At 49.5% G+C, this 13,859-nt stretch overlaps 1 protein-coding gene across 3 annotated transcripts in view; it reads right to left on the bottom strand.

Annotated features, from left to right (window-relative positions):
- Positions 1-11,985, bottom strand: part of NEK9 (NIMA related kinase 9) — a 36,757-nt gene extending 24,772 nt beyond the window's left edge. Inside the window, exons 1-5 of one of the 3 annotated variants that reach the window (XM_045012310.1) lie at positions 11,631-11,985; positions 9,315-9,492; positions 4,902-4,957; positions 3,925-3,995; positions 2,478-2,583 (exon numbers count right to left, since the gene is read on the bottom strand). In XM_045012310.1, coding sequence (XP_044868245.1) covers positions 2,478-2,583; positions 3,925-3,995; positions 4,902-4,957; positions 9,315-9,492; positions 11,631-11,819 — 600 coding nt within the window. In that variant the 5' untranslated portion in view covers positions 11,820-11,985. Of the gene's footprint in view, positions 1-2,477; positions 2,584-3,371; positions 3,529-3,924; positions 3,996-4,901; positions 4,958-9,314; positions 9,493-11,630 lie in introns of those variants that run through there. The other 2 variants (XM_045012309.1, XM_045012311.1) reach the window with 2 other exon arrangements.
- Between the last annotated feature and the right edge of the window lie 1,874 nt (positions 11,986-13,859).

Raw genomic sequence — 13,859 nt, 5'->3', positions numbered from 1 at the left:
AGAATGAATTTTGCTCAAATTATCCACCAGCCAAAAAGGAGAGGGCAAAAAAAAGACACACACACTCCTTTGAGCAAAAATCAAGCATGGAAATTCTCAGCACAAAAGGTGAATTTCTAAATGTTATGAATGTGAGGAAAATGGGTTACAACTGAAATGGTTTTGCTATAGCAGGAGCTACTAGGGCATACTACAGTAACCCTAAGTTCCGATTTGTTATGGAGCTGTGTAATAGTGCTGATGTTCTGGAAGGAAGTTTTTAAAGGAAGGAAGCATCCTAGCAAAACACCAACAGCTGCATTAAATTTAACAATCAAGCCTTAGGGGGAAAAAGTGTGTGTTGGCAGGTGTCCTAGCCTATAAAATCCTTTACAGGTTGGGATTGAGAGCAGTCTCCAATTGCAAGCCTACTAATCACCACAGGAACAATGGAGCTGGGAGATCAGATACTGGAGGGAGAAGAGGAGAGCTCCTTCAACAGAACTGTATTGGATGTTCCAGGACAATGTGCTCCAAACACCTGTGCTACATCAAAGTCTGAGCAGCTTGGTGCTTTGAGTTTTGTGAGCGAAGACTGATGTGTGTCTCTCCTCCCGACCACCCCCACTATTCCCTGCAACACATAGCTCCCATTCCCACCCATCACCACCACTTCTAGTTCACCCTCCCCCTCCTGTCCCATTAAACCATTAGTATTGCAGAAGCCCAGTGTGCCCCAAAAATGCTGGAAGAATCTGTGAACTTTAAAGAAAAGCTTTTTTCCAGGGGGGGGAGGGTCATATCTAGGGAACCCCTTGGTCAAATGACCCCAAATGTGGATCACAAACCCTACCCTGCACCCCCGTAAGACACAGCAAATTTCAAGACAATATGGACAGCCATGCAGATTTTGGAACACATAGGAAAATCATCCTTTAAACAGAAAAATCTTCTCAATCCTAACTCTAGCAGAGCTGCTGTCCACTATAATATTTATGAAATTAATCATCAGCAACTGCTTTTCTACATGCAGATCCCCAACCCAGGATAATCCTAAAAGCACAGGAGGCTCAGAGAGGTGTGATGATCTCTGATGAATAAGAACACCCTATGGATATTAACACAGCCTGAAACAATAACTCAGAGATGTGTTAACTGCTCCATTCATCAGTGGGTGTTTCCATCTCCCTGCCTTAGCACTGGAGAGCCTGTGATACGCATCAAGCATGACTGTTCTCAATGCCTCACCTGTGTCAGCAGAGTGTTCTTAGTTCTGTTCCCAGCTTCCCCAAGAAGCGTAGGGCTTTCTCCAGATCCTGGCTCACATAGGATATGTCTACACAGCAAAGAAAAAGCTGCAGCTGGCCTGTGCCAGCTGACTCAGGCTCATGGGGCTCGGGCTGTTTCATTGCTGTGCAGAATTCCAGGCTCAAGTTAGAGCCCGGGCTCTAGGACCCTCCAGAGCCTGAAAACCTACACAGCAATGAAACAGCCTTGCAGCCCATGTTGGCTGGCATAGGCCAGCCGAGGATTTGTCTTTGCTATGTAGACATATCCATTGGCATCAGAGAGATGGACTCAGATTCGCTCCCCCACTAGAGGAGCGGGCACCTCCAGCTCACATGAAAAGGTAGGGAGAGGGGCTCAGGGACTGCCAGACAGGCAAGCCCCCTCCAGAACCTGACTCAAGAAGGGATCAGGGAAGCAGGATCAGACCCAAAAGGTGGGCAGAGTCCTCCCAGGACCCTGGCACATCCCCAGAGGCAAAGCCCTCCATATCCTATCTCCCATGAAGGGTGCATACATACAGAAGAGGAGAATGTAGCATAGGCGCTGACTCCATGGGTACTCCGGGGCTGAAGCGCCCACTGGGAAAAATTGGTGAGTGCTCTGCACCCACCTCACCTCCTCCTCCTCCCAAGCACATCACGTCCCCACTTCTCCTCCCAGTGCTTGCTGCAAGCTCTGGGAGGGAGGAGAGAGGAGAAGGAACACAGCGCATTCAGGGGAGGAGGCGGGGAGAGGGCAGGGATTTGGGGAAGGGGTTGGAATAGGGGCAGGGAGGAGGCGGAGTTGGGGTGGGGACTTTGGGAAAGGGGTTGAAATGGGGGCAGGGCAGAGTTAGGGCAGGGGCAGGTCGAGTACCCACCGGTGCCAGCAGAAGTCGGTGCCTATGGAATGTAGGACTGACCAGAGTTGCTGACCAGCGCCCCTGCCTCAGTTCTCCTCTAGTCCTCCTGCCACTTATCCCCATGTCTCTTTCCCAGAATCCCTCCCCCTCACCTGAGCACTCAAGTCCCTCTTACCTCCCCTACCACCCAGCTTCATGTATCCCTTCTCCATAATCCCCTTCCATTTGATGCAGCCTCACATCCCTATTCCTCCACCCACTAAAAAGCACTTCCCCTACCAGCAAGCATTCACGTCTAATTTTTTATTTAAAAACAAAAATTCTTTGATTACATTGCCCCAAAATTGCTCTGCTACAATATACTCACAGTCTCAGCCATGGAGTACTCAGAGTTCAGCTTCTTTGCCAACCCATAGTCTCCCAACTTAATCAGGTTTGCCTTGGTGAGGAAGATATTTAATGTCTTTATATCTCTGGTGAGAAAAAGAGAGAGAAGTGTCACTATGAAGCTGGGGTACTTGAGTGTTTTTCTGCTCATCAGGATTTGGAGTGAACTTGTTGCCTTCCTTTTTCTGTTAGCCGTGAATGGTGTCTCTCACTGTATCAGACTTGATTAGCATTTCTTCAGACATGGAAAGCCCACTGTTGCAATCACTGACAGAGCTTCTCTTCCCATAGTCCCAGGGCAGTAATCACCTTAGCTGTGTTTTATCATATATGCACAAACAGAAATAGTCTAGAACATTCATCCTTCAGAGCCCAATGTACAGACTATGGTTCTTTCTCCTGTGAACCACAGTGAAGACCACTAAAGACAGTTTTATTTTTCCATTTTCAGAAATGGGCCAATCCCAGGCATATGAACCCATGGAAAATTCTTAACAAAATAAAACACAGTGTAAAAGCAACCCAATCTTAGAACTTAGCTGTTAAACATAACAGCCATCTGCCTCACCCTTAGGCATAGGTGCTGGAACTAGGGGTGCTGCCACATCCCCTGGCTTGAAGTGGTTTCCATTATATACAAGGTTTACAGTTTGGTTCAATGGCTCCCAGCACCCGCACTATACAAATTGTTCCAGCACCTCTGGCCTTAGGCAAAGGCCTTCGGGAAGAGATGAGCTTTACACTAAGCTCTTAAGGTTAGGAGACTGTTAAGTATGAAAGAATGTGAATCCAGAGCTTTAAGCCCCTCACTGAAAACATAGTCCCCCCAGACACACTATTTTATATTTAGAGTTCTACAGATCAACATCAGCACCTGGAATTGTGAAGAAGCCGCCACTGCAGTCCATGGAGCACTGGTGTGATGTGGTTAGCCCACATGAGTAATGATGCAGATTCACACACTGATCTGATGCTGGGATATTATTGCAGATGGGGACAGTGTTCTCCACTAGTGATTACCTCCAACCTGCCTGATTTAGGAAATAAATTTGTTTTGTGCTTCAAGTCAGAGGCTGGTTTATTCCCTTATTGATATTTACCTTTTTACTCAACAATCAATAGGTTCCAATGGCTGCAGCATGGGCTATATAGAGCAATTATTTTCTAGTTCATTGTGCAAAATCAGCAATGCAGTTTCTAACCTAAACTTGTGAGGTGAGCTGGCATTTAATGCCAAAGCACCCAGATAAGCCCTGAGCAGGGAAGCTTCCCAAAGGAACATCACACAAGTATGACAGATTTCCCATGCCTCCTGCTAGCCTGGGGTATGCCGCTTCATAAGTAGGAGCGCAGAGATTTTCAAATGGGTTAGGCCCTCAGACACATGAATCCACTTTCACCCAAGCTTTGTTACATTAGACACCTACCTGTGAAGGATTCCAGCTCTATGGATACAGCTCACAGCTGATGCAATCTGAAATAGGTACCACACTACCATCTGTAGAGGCAGGAACAAAGGTCACATGAGGTCCAAAAATTACGCACACCGTTGTCCTGGCAAGCTACAGCAAGAGAACCTGGTGACCATCAGCAAGGAATATCCTGGCTGGAGGCTCCTTTAGGGAGAGGTCTTCTTCATTCCCCTGGAAATATCTCAATTTGGGGATCCTTATAAGAGGGAACCTCCATAAGATAATTTTGTGTCAGTGATCTTCAAAGTGCACTGTGACACATGCTATAGAAATTGGTACCTTACCAGTAAAAATAATTAGGAGTGGCAGCTAATGATCTTCTGAAGGAATTTGGTGTGGGGTGGGTCTTTGCAACCCCCAACTTGGACCATTTTATCTTTACAAGACTCACAAATTCTTCAAGTTTATTTTATGAGCTGCGCAAATGTGAGAATCTTAATACAAAATGGGAGAAGGAAGCAGTGAGAATGTGGGAGCTAATGAGAAAAGAAGAGTACACATTAACAAGTATAGCCCAGAAAAAAGGTCCAGTCAGACAGGTTCATTAAGTAGTCAGTGAACGAGCCGTATTTGGAATAGATCCCATGGAAGGCCAAAACAGAGAAATGAGCAGAGTGATAGTCAGATGGGAATGCAGAAAGGGAGATCTTAGAGCAAAATCTCAGCTGAGACCGTAAAGCAGCCACAGCCACTGATTCTCCCTCCATTATTCCATTTGCGATATAAAAGGCTTCCTGATACTTCATAACTGCTTATGATGTCCAAAAGAAGAGGCAGGACTACAGCCCAAAGGATACAAGGTAAGACCCCTGACAAGAATAGAGGTGAGCTAATGCTACGGGAAGGAGCATGGTATAAACACACAGATAACTATATATGTTCAAGTAGCGCTGAAACCAGCACCACTGCTATCCTCAAACAGCCCAAATTACCTCTTCCTCAAACAATTTGTCTTTCTGCCGCAGGATCTTATCGTAGAGGTTCCCCCCTGCAATTAAAAGTGAGAGAGAGAAGCACATCTTAGTGATAGTAAATGTTCTGCTGATGTACCATCAGGAATCCAGTTAGGAATCTGCTGGACTGTTGCAGCCTATTCAGAAGTAGCTCTCCCTCTGTAATCTTCACTTAGAATCTGCAGTGTCTCACACAAAAAAGTTCTTCAGAATGCAAACCCCTTTCCTCTAACAGGGAAATTGGCACATCTAAAGTGAGAAAGGGATTATTCTCTCTCAGCACCACCTTCAATTTGTTCTAAAAGATGTATATGAAAGAACAGCCAATCCCTTATGTAACAGTGTTTCTTAGAATGGGCAGGAATCAGACTAGACTGCCCAGCAGAGCACAGCAAAAAATTCAACACAAAATAAAAAGAATTACAACCATTGCAGAAAAATCCCCAAGAGCAGCAGTGATTACATCCCCATCTTCTCTGTCCATGCAAGCCCCATTATCTAGGTTTGTGACCATCAAATGCCCTGATGAAAGGTATACCATGTGAAACGGACAATCCAACAAGAGCAGAAGCCTTAATCAGTAATCAGAGTCTCTCTCTTCAGGCTGCCTAGCAATTCCAGGAGGGTGAGTTGAAGATCAAGGAAAGCTAAAAGGAATGATCAACAAATGGACTGCAGCAAACAGTAAGCAAGAAAATACTCCCTACCAAGCCAGCATTTTACCGGCAAGTCCCAAGTCTCCTCTGATTACATCCTGCACCATTTTAGTCCTCAACAATCATCTACTTATGTTTCAGTGGTGATTATCATAGATGTAAGGGATGAAGGGACCCATTAGGCCCTCTTTTTCATTCCCATGGGGACAGCACAGCACATCCTGCAGTACATTCTCCAAGGCTTTGTCAAATCTTAGGTGTTCCAAGTGCTGGTGACGGAATTCCTTTATATCCCTTGAGAGAGTGTTCCACAGATCTCCCTATAAGGAAGATTTTCCTGATATTCAATCTAAATTTCCCTTTGCTTAATTTCTTCCCATTCTTCCTAGTCATATGCAGGCTGCACGCAAACCTTTCCTCACTTTGCATTCACTCCTTCTAAAATATTTTAAAACAATGCATCTTCCCCTTTAGTAATTTAAAAGCCAAGCTTTTATATTTAGCTCTTTTCTTTCTTCACAAATCAAACTCCCTTTCCCCCCATCCCGCCTACCCCAAGCCCTTTAATCATTTTTGTTGGTTTTCTCTGAACTCCTTCCAGTGTACCTGCATCTTTTTGGCACAGAACTGCCCAAGTATGAATGCTGTATCTCAGGTACAATATCTCCACGGTCATATGTAGGGAGACACTTTACCTCCCCACTTGGTTATGTGATGCCTGTGTGTGTATGCGAGCCAAAAATCACATTCGCTTTTTTCTTTTCATATCAAATCATTGCAAACTCATGTCTAACTTGCTGCCAACTAACACACTGGGGTCTTTCTTGTTCATTCTTGCTTCCCAGGTTTTTCACTCTCCCATCAATTATGCTTCAGGTTATTTTCAACAAACGTATTAATTGGCATTCTTCCATGATGAATCTGGGTCTAGTTCCAGCTCTGCCACGATTGCTGTGTGACCTTATGCAAGTCACAACTTCCATGTGTGTCAGCATCCTCATCTGTAAAATGGGGATAATATTTAACTACATTTGTAGATCCCTGGAAGAGAGGGGTTATATACTAATATTTTCTGTCCATATGGTTTTGGATCTCCACAGTATATTTGATAATGTCTAGTTAAATCTTGCTTGAAAAATGAATAAAAATTATTTTGGACTGAAACCTGGCTGAAGAACTGCAAACACAGAGCAACAATAAACTTCAAAAGCATCCCATTGTCAGGAGATGTCTAGTAGGGTTGTGAGTAACTGAGGTAGGCATGGTCTTATCTAACATATTCATCTGGAAGGAGGCAATGCATAAACATTTATTTACTGAAATTTACAGTTTATACTAAACTGGAACCCATTCCCAACACCAGAAATAAAACAAAGGGGTCTAGAGAAATGAGCAACATCTGGTGCATTTCATTGCCCCACTATTGCTGTCTTCAGGGCTTATAATATTTTCCCAACACTGACTAGCTCAAACACTAAGCCCATTTGTTAGGCCAAAATACAGCTGTGTCTTAAACCACACACCCTCCTCCTGGTCACCCCTAGTTGGCCCCTAATACTCCTGTCTACTGCAGGTTGAATTCTGAGCTCTCAACTCATACTGCCCCTTCCTACACCAAATAAGTCAATTAATGCTGGTCTGCCCTCAAATAAAACAATTTAGAGAGAAAGAGTGCGTGTGTGCATATGCGCACATTCATGTACGTGGGGGGATGTAACCATTAATACTGGCCAGCCCTTATCTGCCCCCTCAAATCAATTTATACTGGCCCCAAATCAGAGCCTTTGTCAGAGCGGCAAGAGGACTCACACACAGTGGTGTAAGGGGCTGTTTCCCTCCTCCTAGACCAGGGGTGGGCAAACTTTTTGGCCTGAGGGCCACATCAGGGTTCCGAAACTGTATGGAGGGCCGGGTAGGGAAGGCTGTGCCTCCTCAAACAACCTTGCCCCCGCCCCCTATCCTTCCCCTCCCACTTCCCACCCCTCTCAGAACCCTCGACCCATTCAACTGCCCCCGTTCCTTGTCCCCTGACAGCCCCCTCCCGCGACCACCTGCCCCTAACTGCCCCCTCAGGACCCCCCGCCTATCCAACCCCCCCTGCTCCCTGTCCCCTGACTACCCCGACCCCTATCCACCCCCCACCCCCGACAGGCCCCCAGGACTCCCACGCCTGTCCAACCCGCCTTGTTCCCTGTCCTCTGACCACCCCCCCACCCAGAACCTCCACCCCCATCCAACCGCCCCCTGCTCCCTGGGATCCCCTGCCCCTTATCCAACCCCCCCGCTCCCTGCCCTCTTACTATGTCGCTCAGAGCGCCAGGACTGGCAGCTGCACCGCCTGGCCAGAGCCAGCCATGCCACCGCGCAGTCTAGAAAACCAGGGCAGGCCGGCGGCTCTCGCAGCCCTGCCTCCCAGAGCGCTGGCGGCACAGCAAGCTGATGCTATGGGCGGGGGGGGGAGAGGGGGGGAGGGGGTTTGGACAGCAGGGGAGGGGCCGGGGGCTAGCCTCCCCAGCTAGGAGCTCAAGAACCGGGCAGGATGGTCCCGCGGGCCACAGTTTGCCCACCTGTCCTAGACTGACACCTCATCTCACCTAAAAACAAGGGCAGTGGACCTGAGGAGCAGCGAGGCACTGGCCAGCATGAGAGCCAATTATTATAGGCCCTCTGCCTGCCACCCTAGCAAAGGGCTCTTGTGGGGATATTGGCAGGAGGAGGCACTTGTACAAGCAGAGAGCCCTGTGTGTGAGGCACCTTCAAAAAGCTGTGCATGTGTGGAGTCCTCACCCTTCCTGTGGTGGTGGTGGCAACATGAGGGACCTTGCTCCCATACAGAATAATCTTCTGCTTGAGTGGCAGGTAGTGTTAGTGGAAGGCCCCAAGCTCACATAGTCATCTGCTGGGGTGATTGGACTCCCCCACCACAGTGCCCCCTATTTCAGAGAGTGGAGGTAGTAGCTCCATCCAGAGCTCTCTGCTCTTAACAGTAGCAGCTGCACATTCTCTCTTCTCCCAACTGCCTTACCAGCAATAATAGTCTGGCCCCTCCCCTCTCCCAACAGTGGTATCTGCTGACCACCGCACCCCCAAAATGGGATCAATCTCTTTTCAGACTTTGGAAGTTATCATTGCATTGGTTTAAACTTGGCTCATGTTTGAAAGGTTCTCTCCACAACCATAATGGCTAGAAACGTTTTTTTTTCCAATGGAAGATTTAGATTCTACAAAAGCTGATGGCACTTGCCCAGGAAAGATTCCTGCTTACCCTGGACAGGAGGATTTTCAAGCCCTGGTTGTAACTCTAGCTAAAGAAATGACTCATTTAAAAAGGTGCTGTGTCTTCTGGCCATATCCCTAAAACAGAGACATGCCCTGTACTGGCAAGAAGATGGAGCAGATGACCTGATAGGAGGACAGTGTAGAAAGACCTATGTACATGCTCAAATGTAGGAGATATATTTAGAGCTCTGTATTAATAATACCTCCACTTCTTTCAATGCTCCATCTGCTCACAATCACTAGTCAGTCTCTGGAACGACCTAGATTGATCACTTAGCTTCTTTTTTTGGCACCCTGCAATAGACCCACAATATCCCCTTCTCTAGCTGCACTACAAGATTTGGCTTTATTCCTCTTCCCTCTAGAAGATACTAAGAAATACAGTTAATGCTCCAGCAGATTCTGCTCCAGAGCTGCACAGCACCTTCCCTTTTGCAGGTGGGACTGGGGATCTCACCATTACAGTATTCCAGCTCGATCAGCAGTGTGGTGTTATCCATGAAATGATTGTAGTAGGCAATGATGTTGTCATGCTGCAACAGAGCAAGGATAACTATTTCATTCAAAGCATCACGACGCTCTTTTTCTGATAGTCGGGTCAGATCCACCTCTTTCCACACCACAAGCGAGTCATCCTGAAACACAAAGACTCTTAATTAAAACATATTGCTGGGAAGAGTAAAGAACAACATGTACCCTTGAGTCAGGAAATTAAACCTCCATGAAAGATAAACACACTTTCTCCCACTTACAGATTTCAGTGAGGGGGAGGGATAGCTCAGTGGTTTGAGCACTGGCCTGCTAAACCCAGGGTTGTGAGCTCAATCCTTGAGGGGGCCATTTAGGGATCTGGGGCAAAAATCTGTCTGGGGATTAGTCCTGCTTTGAGCAGGGGGTTGGACTAGATGACCTCCTGAGGTCCTGTCCAAACCCTGATATTCTATGATCAGGCCAAGCTTTTGCACAGAATTAATTTAAAGTTTCTCTATTTCTGAGGCTAAAAATCACTATATGTAGCTGTTTTTTCTAACTGACTAGTGCTCTCTTGTTTTAAAATAAATTAGGAACTTATCAAGGAAAGTGTTATAGTGAAATGGGAGGTTTTTATTGTCTTTTGGTGGTTGTTTTTTCTTGCACAAACTCAAAAACATTGTGCATTCCCCAGTAAAACAACAATTCTGCTATAATCCATTCTTTTCCCAACAAGCATTAATTTAGGGTCTGGTGAAAGAGCATTGGCCCTCAGAAGCTCCTCGCTACTCCAGAGCCAGTTTATCCAAACAGAGACTTGAGGAGCTACAGAGAATTGTTACAGTCTGCCCTTATACACCCACCCAATTGTAGAATTATACTGTCCATTCATTGGGTCATTCTGTCAATGCCTTGGTGAAACATCATTGTTTGTCCCCAGCCACCCATGCTACAATACCTAGTTGTATTAGGTAATAAATCCTAAAGACAATCCTAGCAGAAGTAATAAATCCTAAAGACAATTTGATAACTGGAGTCAAGTATTTCTCTCTGCCAGCAGCAGCAAAAAAAGGAATCTGGATGTATTTAATTGAAAGGGGAGAAGAGAGAGCTTTGGCTTCTGTGGCTGAGTTTCCTCTGTTTTTACTGAGATTGTGAACATACTAAGAGAGCTTCAGTCAGCTCTGCAGGATGGCCTCGTATTTGTTATAACTGGTGAAAGCAGCAGAAAAGTTTGAGGTACGTTAGTGGCAGGGATTCTTAATGCCTCACTTTGAAAATCTGAAAGGCCAAAAGGCCAACAATCCTCTAAGCAGCACTAGCCAGACTTCAGCTCAAAAAAACATCGCTTGACATTAACATCTTCAGTCATCACTTGGGCCCTAACCTCCTATTTTTGGGGGAAAAATTGAACAGGTTATTATAGGGCATGCTGCCAGCATCTCAATTCCTCTGCTTTCCTGTTCCAAACAATCAGCTTTCAGGCCTGGGTATGGCACAGAAACTGTACTGATATCTATGACTGAAGATATCTGCCTTACAATGGTACACATCCATAATAAGTAGATCTATGATACCACTGACCAGCCGATGTTGCTGATGTGCATGCAGGCCCCTGTGGAGGCATATGGCATAACTTTGCAGTGGTTTAGCTCCTCTCTCTCAGCGATAACTCAGAGGCCATTGTTAAAGAACAACTATTTTCCCAAGGTCTCTCTCTGCGGCTCCTCCTGTTCAATGCCTATAGGAGACTTCTGCAGGAGTTGGATACTTTGGGCGGTGATATCACACATTATGCTGAAAATGCTCAGTTCTATGGCTATTTCAGCATACACCAGGCCACAGTTTCTCTGCTGTCCCAGCGCCCTACAGAGATTGGAAGGGAGCTGGAAGTGAACTGGCCGAGGCTCACTGCGATGCCAGTTAGCAGAAGGGGTGTGGCCAGGGCCCATGCTGGTCCCCTGTCTAGGAAGCAGGCCCTGACTTGGGCAAGACGGTTTGCAGTAGCGGGGCTTTATCAGAGGAGGCAGGGCGCGCAGGATCCCTATTTCCAGCCACAGCTGATGGAGAGACCGAAACCTCTCCCACCGGTAGGAGCCTGTGCCAAGCCAGCCATGCCCGCGTCGCCTCCACAGCGCAACGGGCTGGCCTGGGCCGCCGCTGAACACAACCGGCCGCCTGCTGCCCGCGGGCTCAGGGCCGCACCGGGGGAGCGCCCAGGGGCAACCGGGGCCGGTTACGCCCTCAGGCCTGGGACCCTCGCGCCAGGGAGCCGCGGTCCGGGCGCAGCCGCTGACGGTACCTCGGTCCGGCGGTAGAGAGTGGCCTCCCCGAAGGCGCCGCGGCCCAGGATGCGGATGGGGACGTAGTGCAGCTCCTCCTGCTCGGCGCCCAGGCTGGGGCCCGCGCGGGGCCCGCCCCGGCCCGAGGACTCGCTGCCGAAGTCGGAGTTGATGGAGTCGCAGTGCCGCTCGTACTCGCCCAGGGACATGGTCCGGGCGGCTCCGCCCGCCACAGGGCCGGGCACTCGCAGGAGAGACCGGGAGCGTCCCTGGCTCCGCGCCCGCTCTGTGTCGGACCCCTCCCTCACCGGCCTCCCCCAGGTCCCGCAGCCCCGACAGGCTCCATGTTGGCTCCCGCACGTCCCGGAACCGCTTCCGGCCGCCGCCGTGACCTGCGCGCTCCCGCTGCCCCGCGGGCACCCGCACGAAGGGGAGCCTGCGGGGGGGCGGGCCGCCCCGGGCAGTGCTCTGAGGGCGAGGGGCTGGGTAGGCCTCCGAAGGGGGTTGTGGGGGGAAGCGCTCAGAGGGCGCTCTGTGAGGGAGGGCCTGTGGGGGGAGCAGTCGGGGGCACTGGGGAGTGCTCAGGGCTCTGTGAGGGAGGAGCTGTGGGGGGAGCAGTCGGGGGCACTGGGGAGTGCTCAGGGCTCTGTGAGGGAGGAGCTGTGGGGGGAGCAGTCGGGGGCACTGGGGAGTGCTCAGGGCTCTGTGAGGGAGGAGCTGTGGGGGGAGCAGTCGGGGGCACTGGGGAGTGCTCAGGGCTCTGTGAGGGAGGAGCTGTGGGGGGAGCGCTCAAAGGGGCGCTCTGTGTGGAGCACTCGGGGTGACGGGAGTGCTCAGGGCTCTCTGGGGGGAACTGGGGAGTGTTCAGGGCTCTGTGGGGGAGCAGTCGCAGGGATTGGAGGGTGTTCAGGGCTCTGTGAGGGAGGGAGGGGCTCTGGAGGCAGCATTTGGGAGCTGGGAAGCGCTCAGAGGGAGCTCTGTGGGCTGGGCTGGGGGAGCACTCGAGGGACTCTGTGAGGGAGAGGCTGTGGGGTGAGCGCTCAGAGGGGGCTGTGGGGGGAGCACTCGGGGGCACTGGGGAGTGCTCAGGGCTCTGTGAGGGAGGAGCTGCGGGGGGAGCACTCGGGAGGACTGGGGAGTGTTCAGGGCTCTGTGAGGGAGAGGCTGTGGAGGCAGCATTCAGGAGCTGGGGAGCACAAAGAGGGAGCATCGAGGGGGACTCTGGGGGGGAGCATTCGGGGGGCTCTGTGAGGGAGAGGCTGTGGGGGCAGCATTCGGGGGCTGCGGAGCGCTCAGAGGAGGCTTTGTGGGGCTGGGGGAGCACTCCGGGGGGCTCTGTGATTGGGAAGCGAAGACGGCTGTGGTGGGGGAGGGAATCTCTGTGGCCCATGGGTAGTTTGGGGGCAGAGGGTTGCTGGAGTCCGGCTCCATTAGCCCCTCTAGCTAGGGCTGTTCCTTTCCCCATCGTTGCTTGTTCCTAGGCCCCGGGGGTTCTCGTTGGCTGTGTTCGCCCGTCTCAATGAGGAGCCGCCTTCTTGCAAGGGAGCCTGGCCAGGCCTCCCCACAGCACCACTGGTGCCTGGCCAGGAACGTGCTTCTCCACAAATCTTCTGCCACGTGGTTAAATAAGCCTCCACCAGGCCCGAATGTCAGTAGTGGCCTGAATGCCAGAAACAACCAGCTTCAAGCTCTTGCTAGAGAGAGGGCCAGTGATCGGATAGGCTGCAGGGAAGCCTAGATGAAGAGGCGGCCTTTAAAGGTAACTTGGATCAAAGGTATTCAGGGTTTTGCAAATAGCGACCAGCAGAGGGAGCCAGTGCAGAAGCACAGCGCAGTTCAATATGCTTCTGCCAGACCACTCCAATCAGAAATACATGGCTGCATTCTGGACTAGCTAGAGCTTCTGAGTGACTTTCCTGGTTAGTGAAAATTAAAACTGGTTGCAAAGAATGGAAGAAGGGAGGACCGAGAGGGGAGGACTGTATCTGAGAGGAGAGGGCATAGCATTATTTCTGATTAGGTGATTTGTGATGGGCTTAATGTAATTTAAACAGATCAAACATGATTTAATAATAAACAATGTGTTACACTATTTTGTGCCACTTGATCCAATATCCATGTCAAATCTTTTTCTACCCAAGACAAAGTAAACTTACTGTGAGCAACCCCATAAATAATATTTAGACCTAGGGCTGCAATAGCCCCTCTGTCATAAGAAGTACTAATGACTTTAACCCTAGAGCAGCGTT

This window comes from Mauremys mutica, chromosome 4 (genome assembly GCF_020497125.1).
Source record: "Mauremys mutica isolate MM-2020 ecotype Southern chromosome 4, ASM2049712v1, whole genome shotgun sequence".
NCBI lineage: Eukaryota > Metazoa > Chordata > Testudines > Geoemydidae > Mauremys > Mauremys mutica.
The sequence above is the reverse complement of the archived record's forward strand: the minus strand, read 5'-3'. Positions and strand labels throughout refer to the sequence as shown.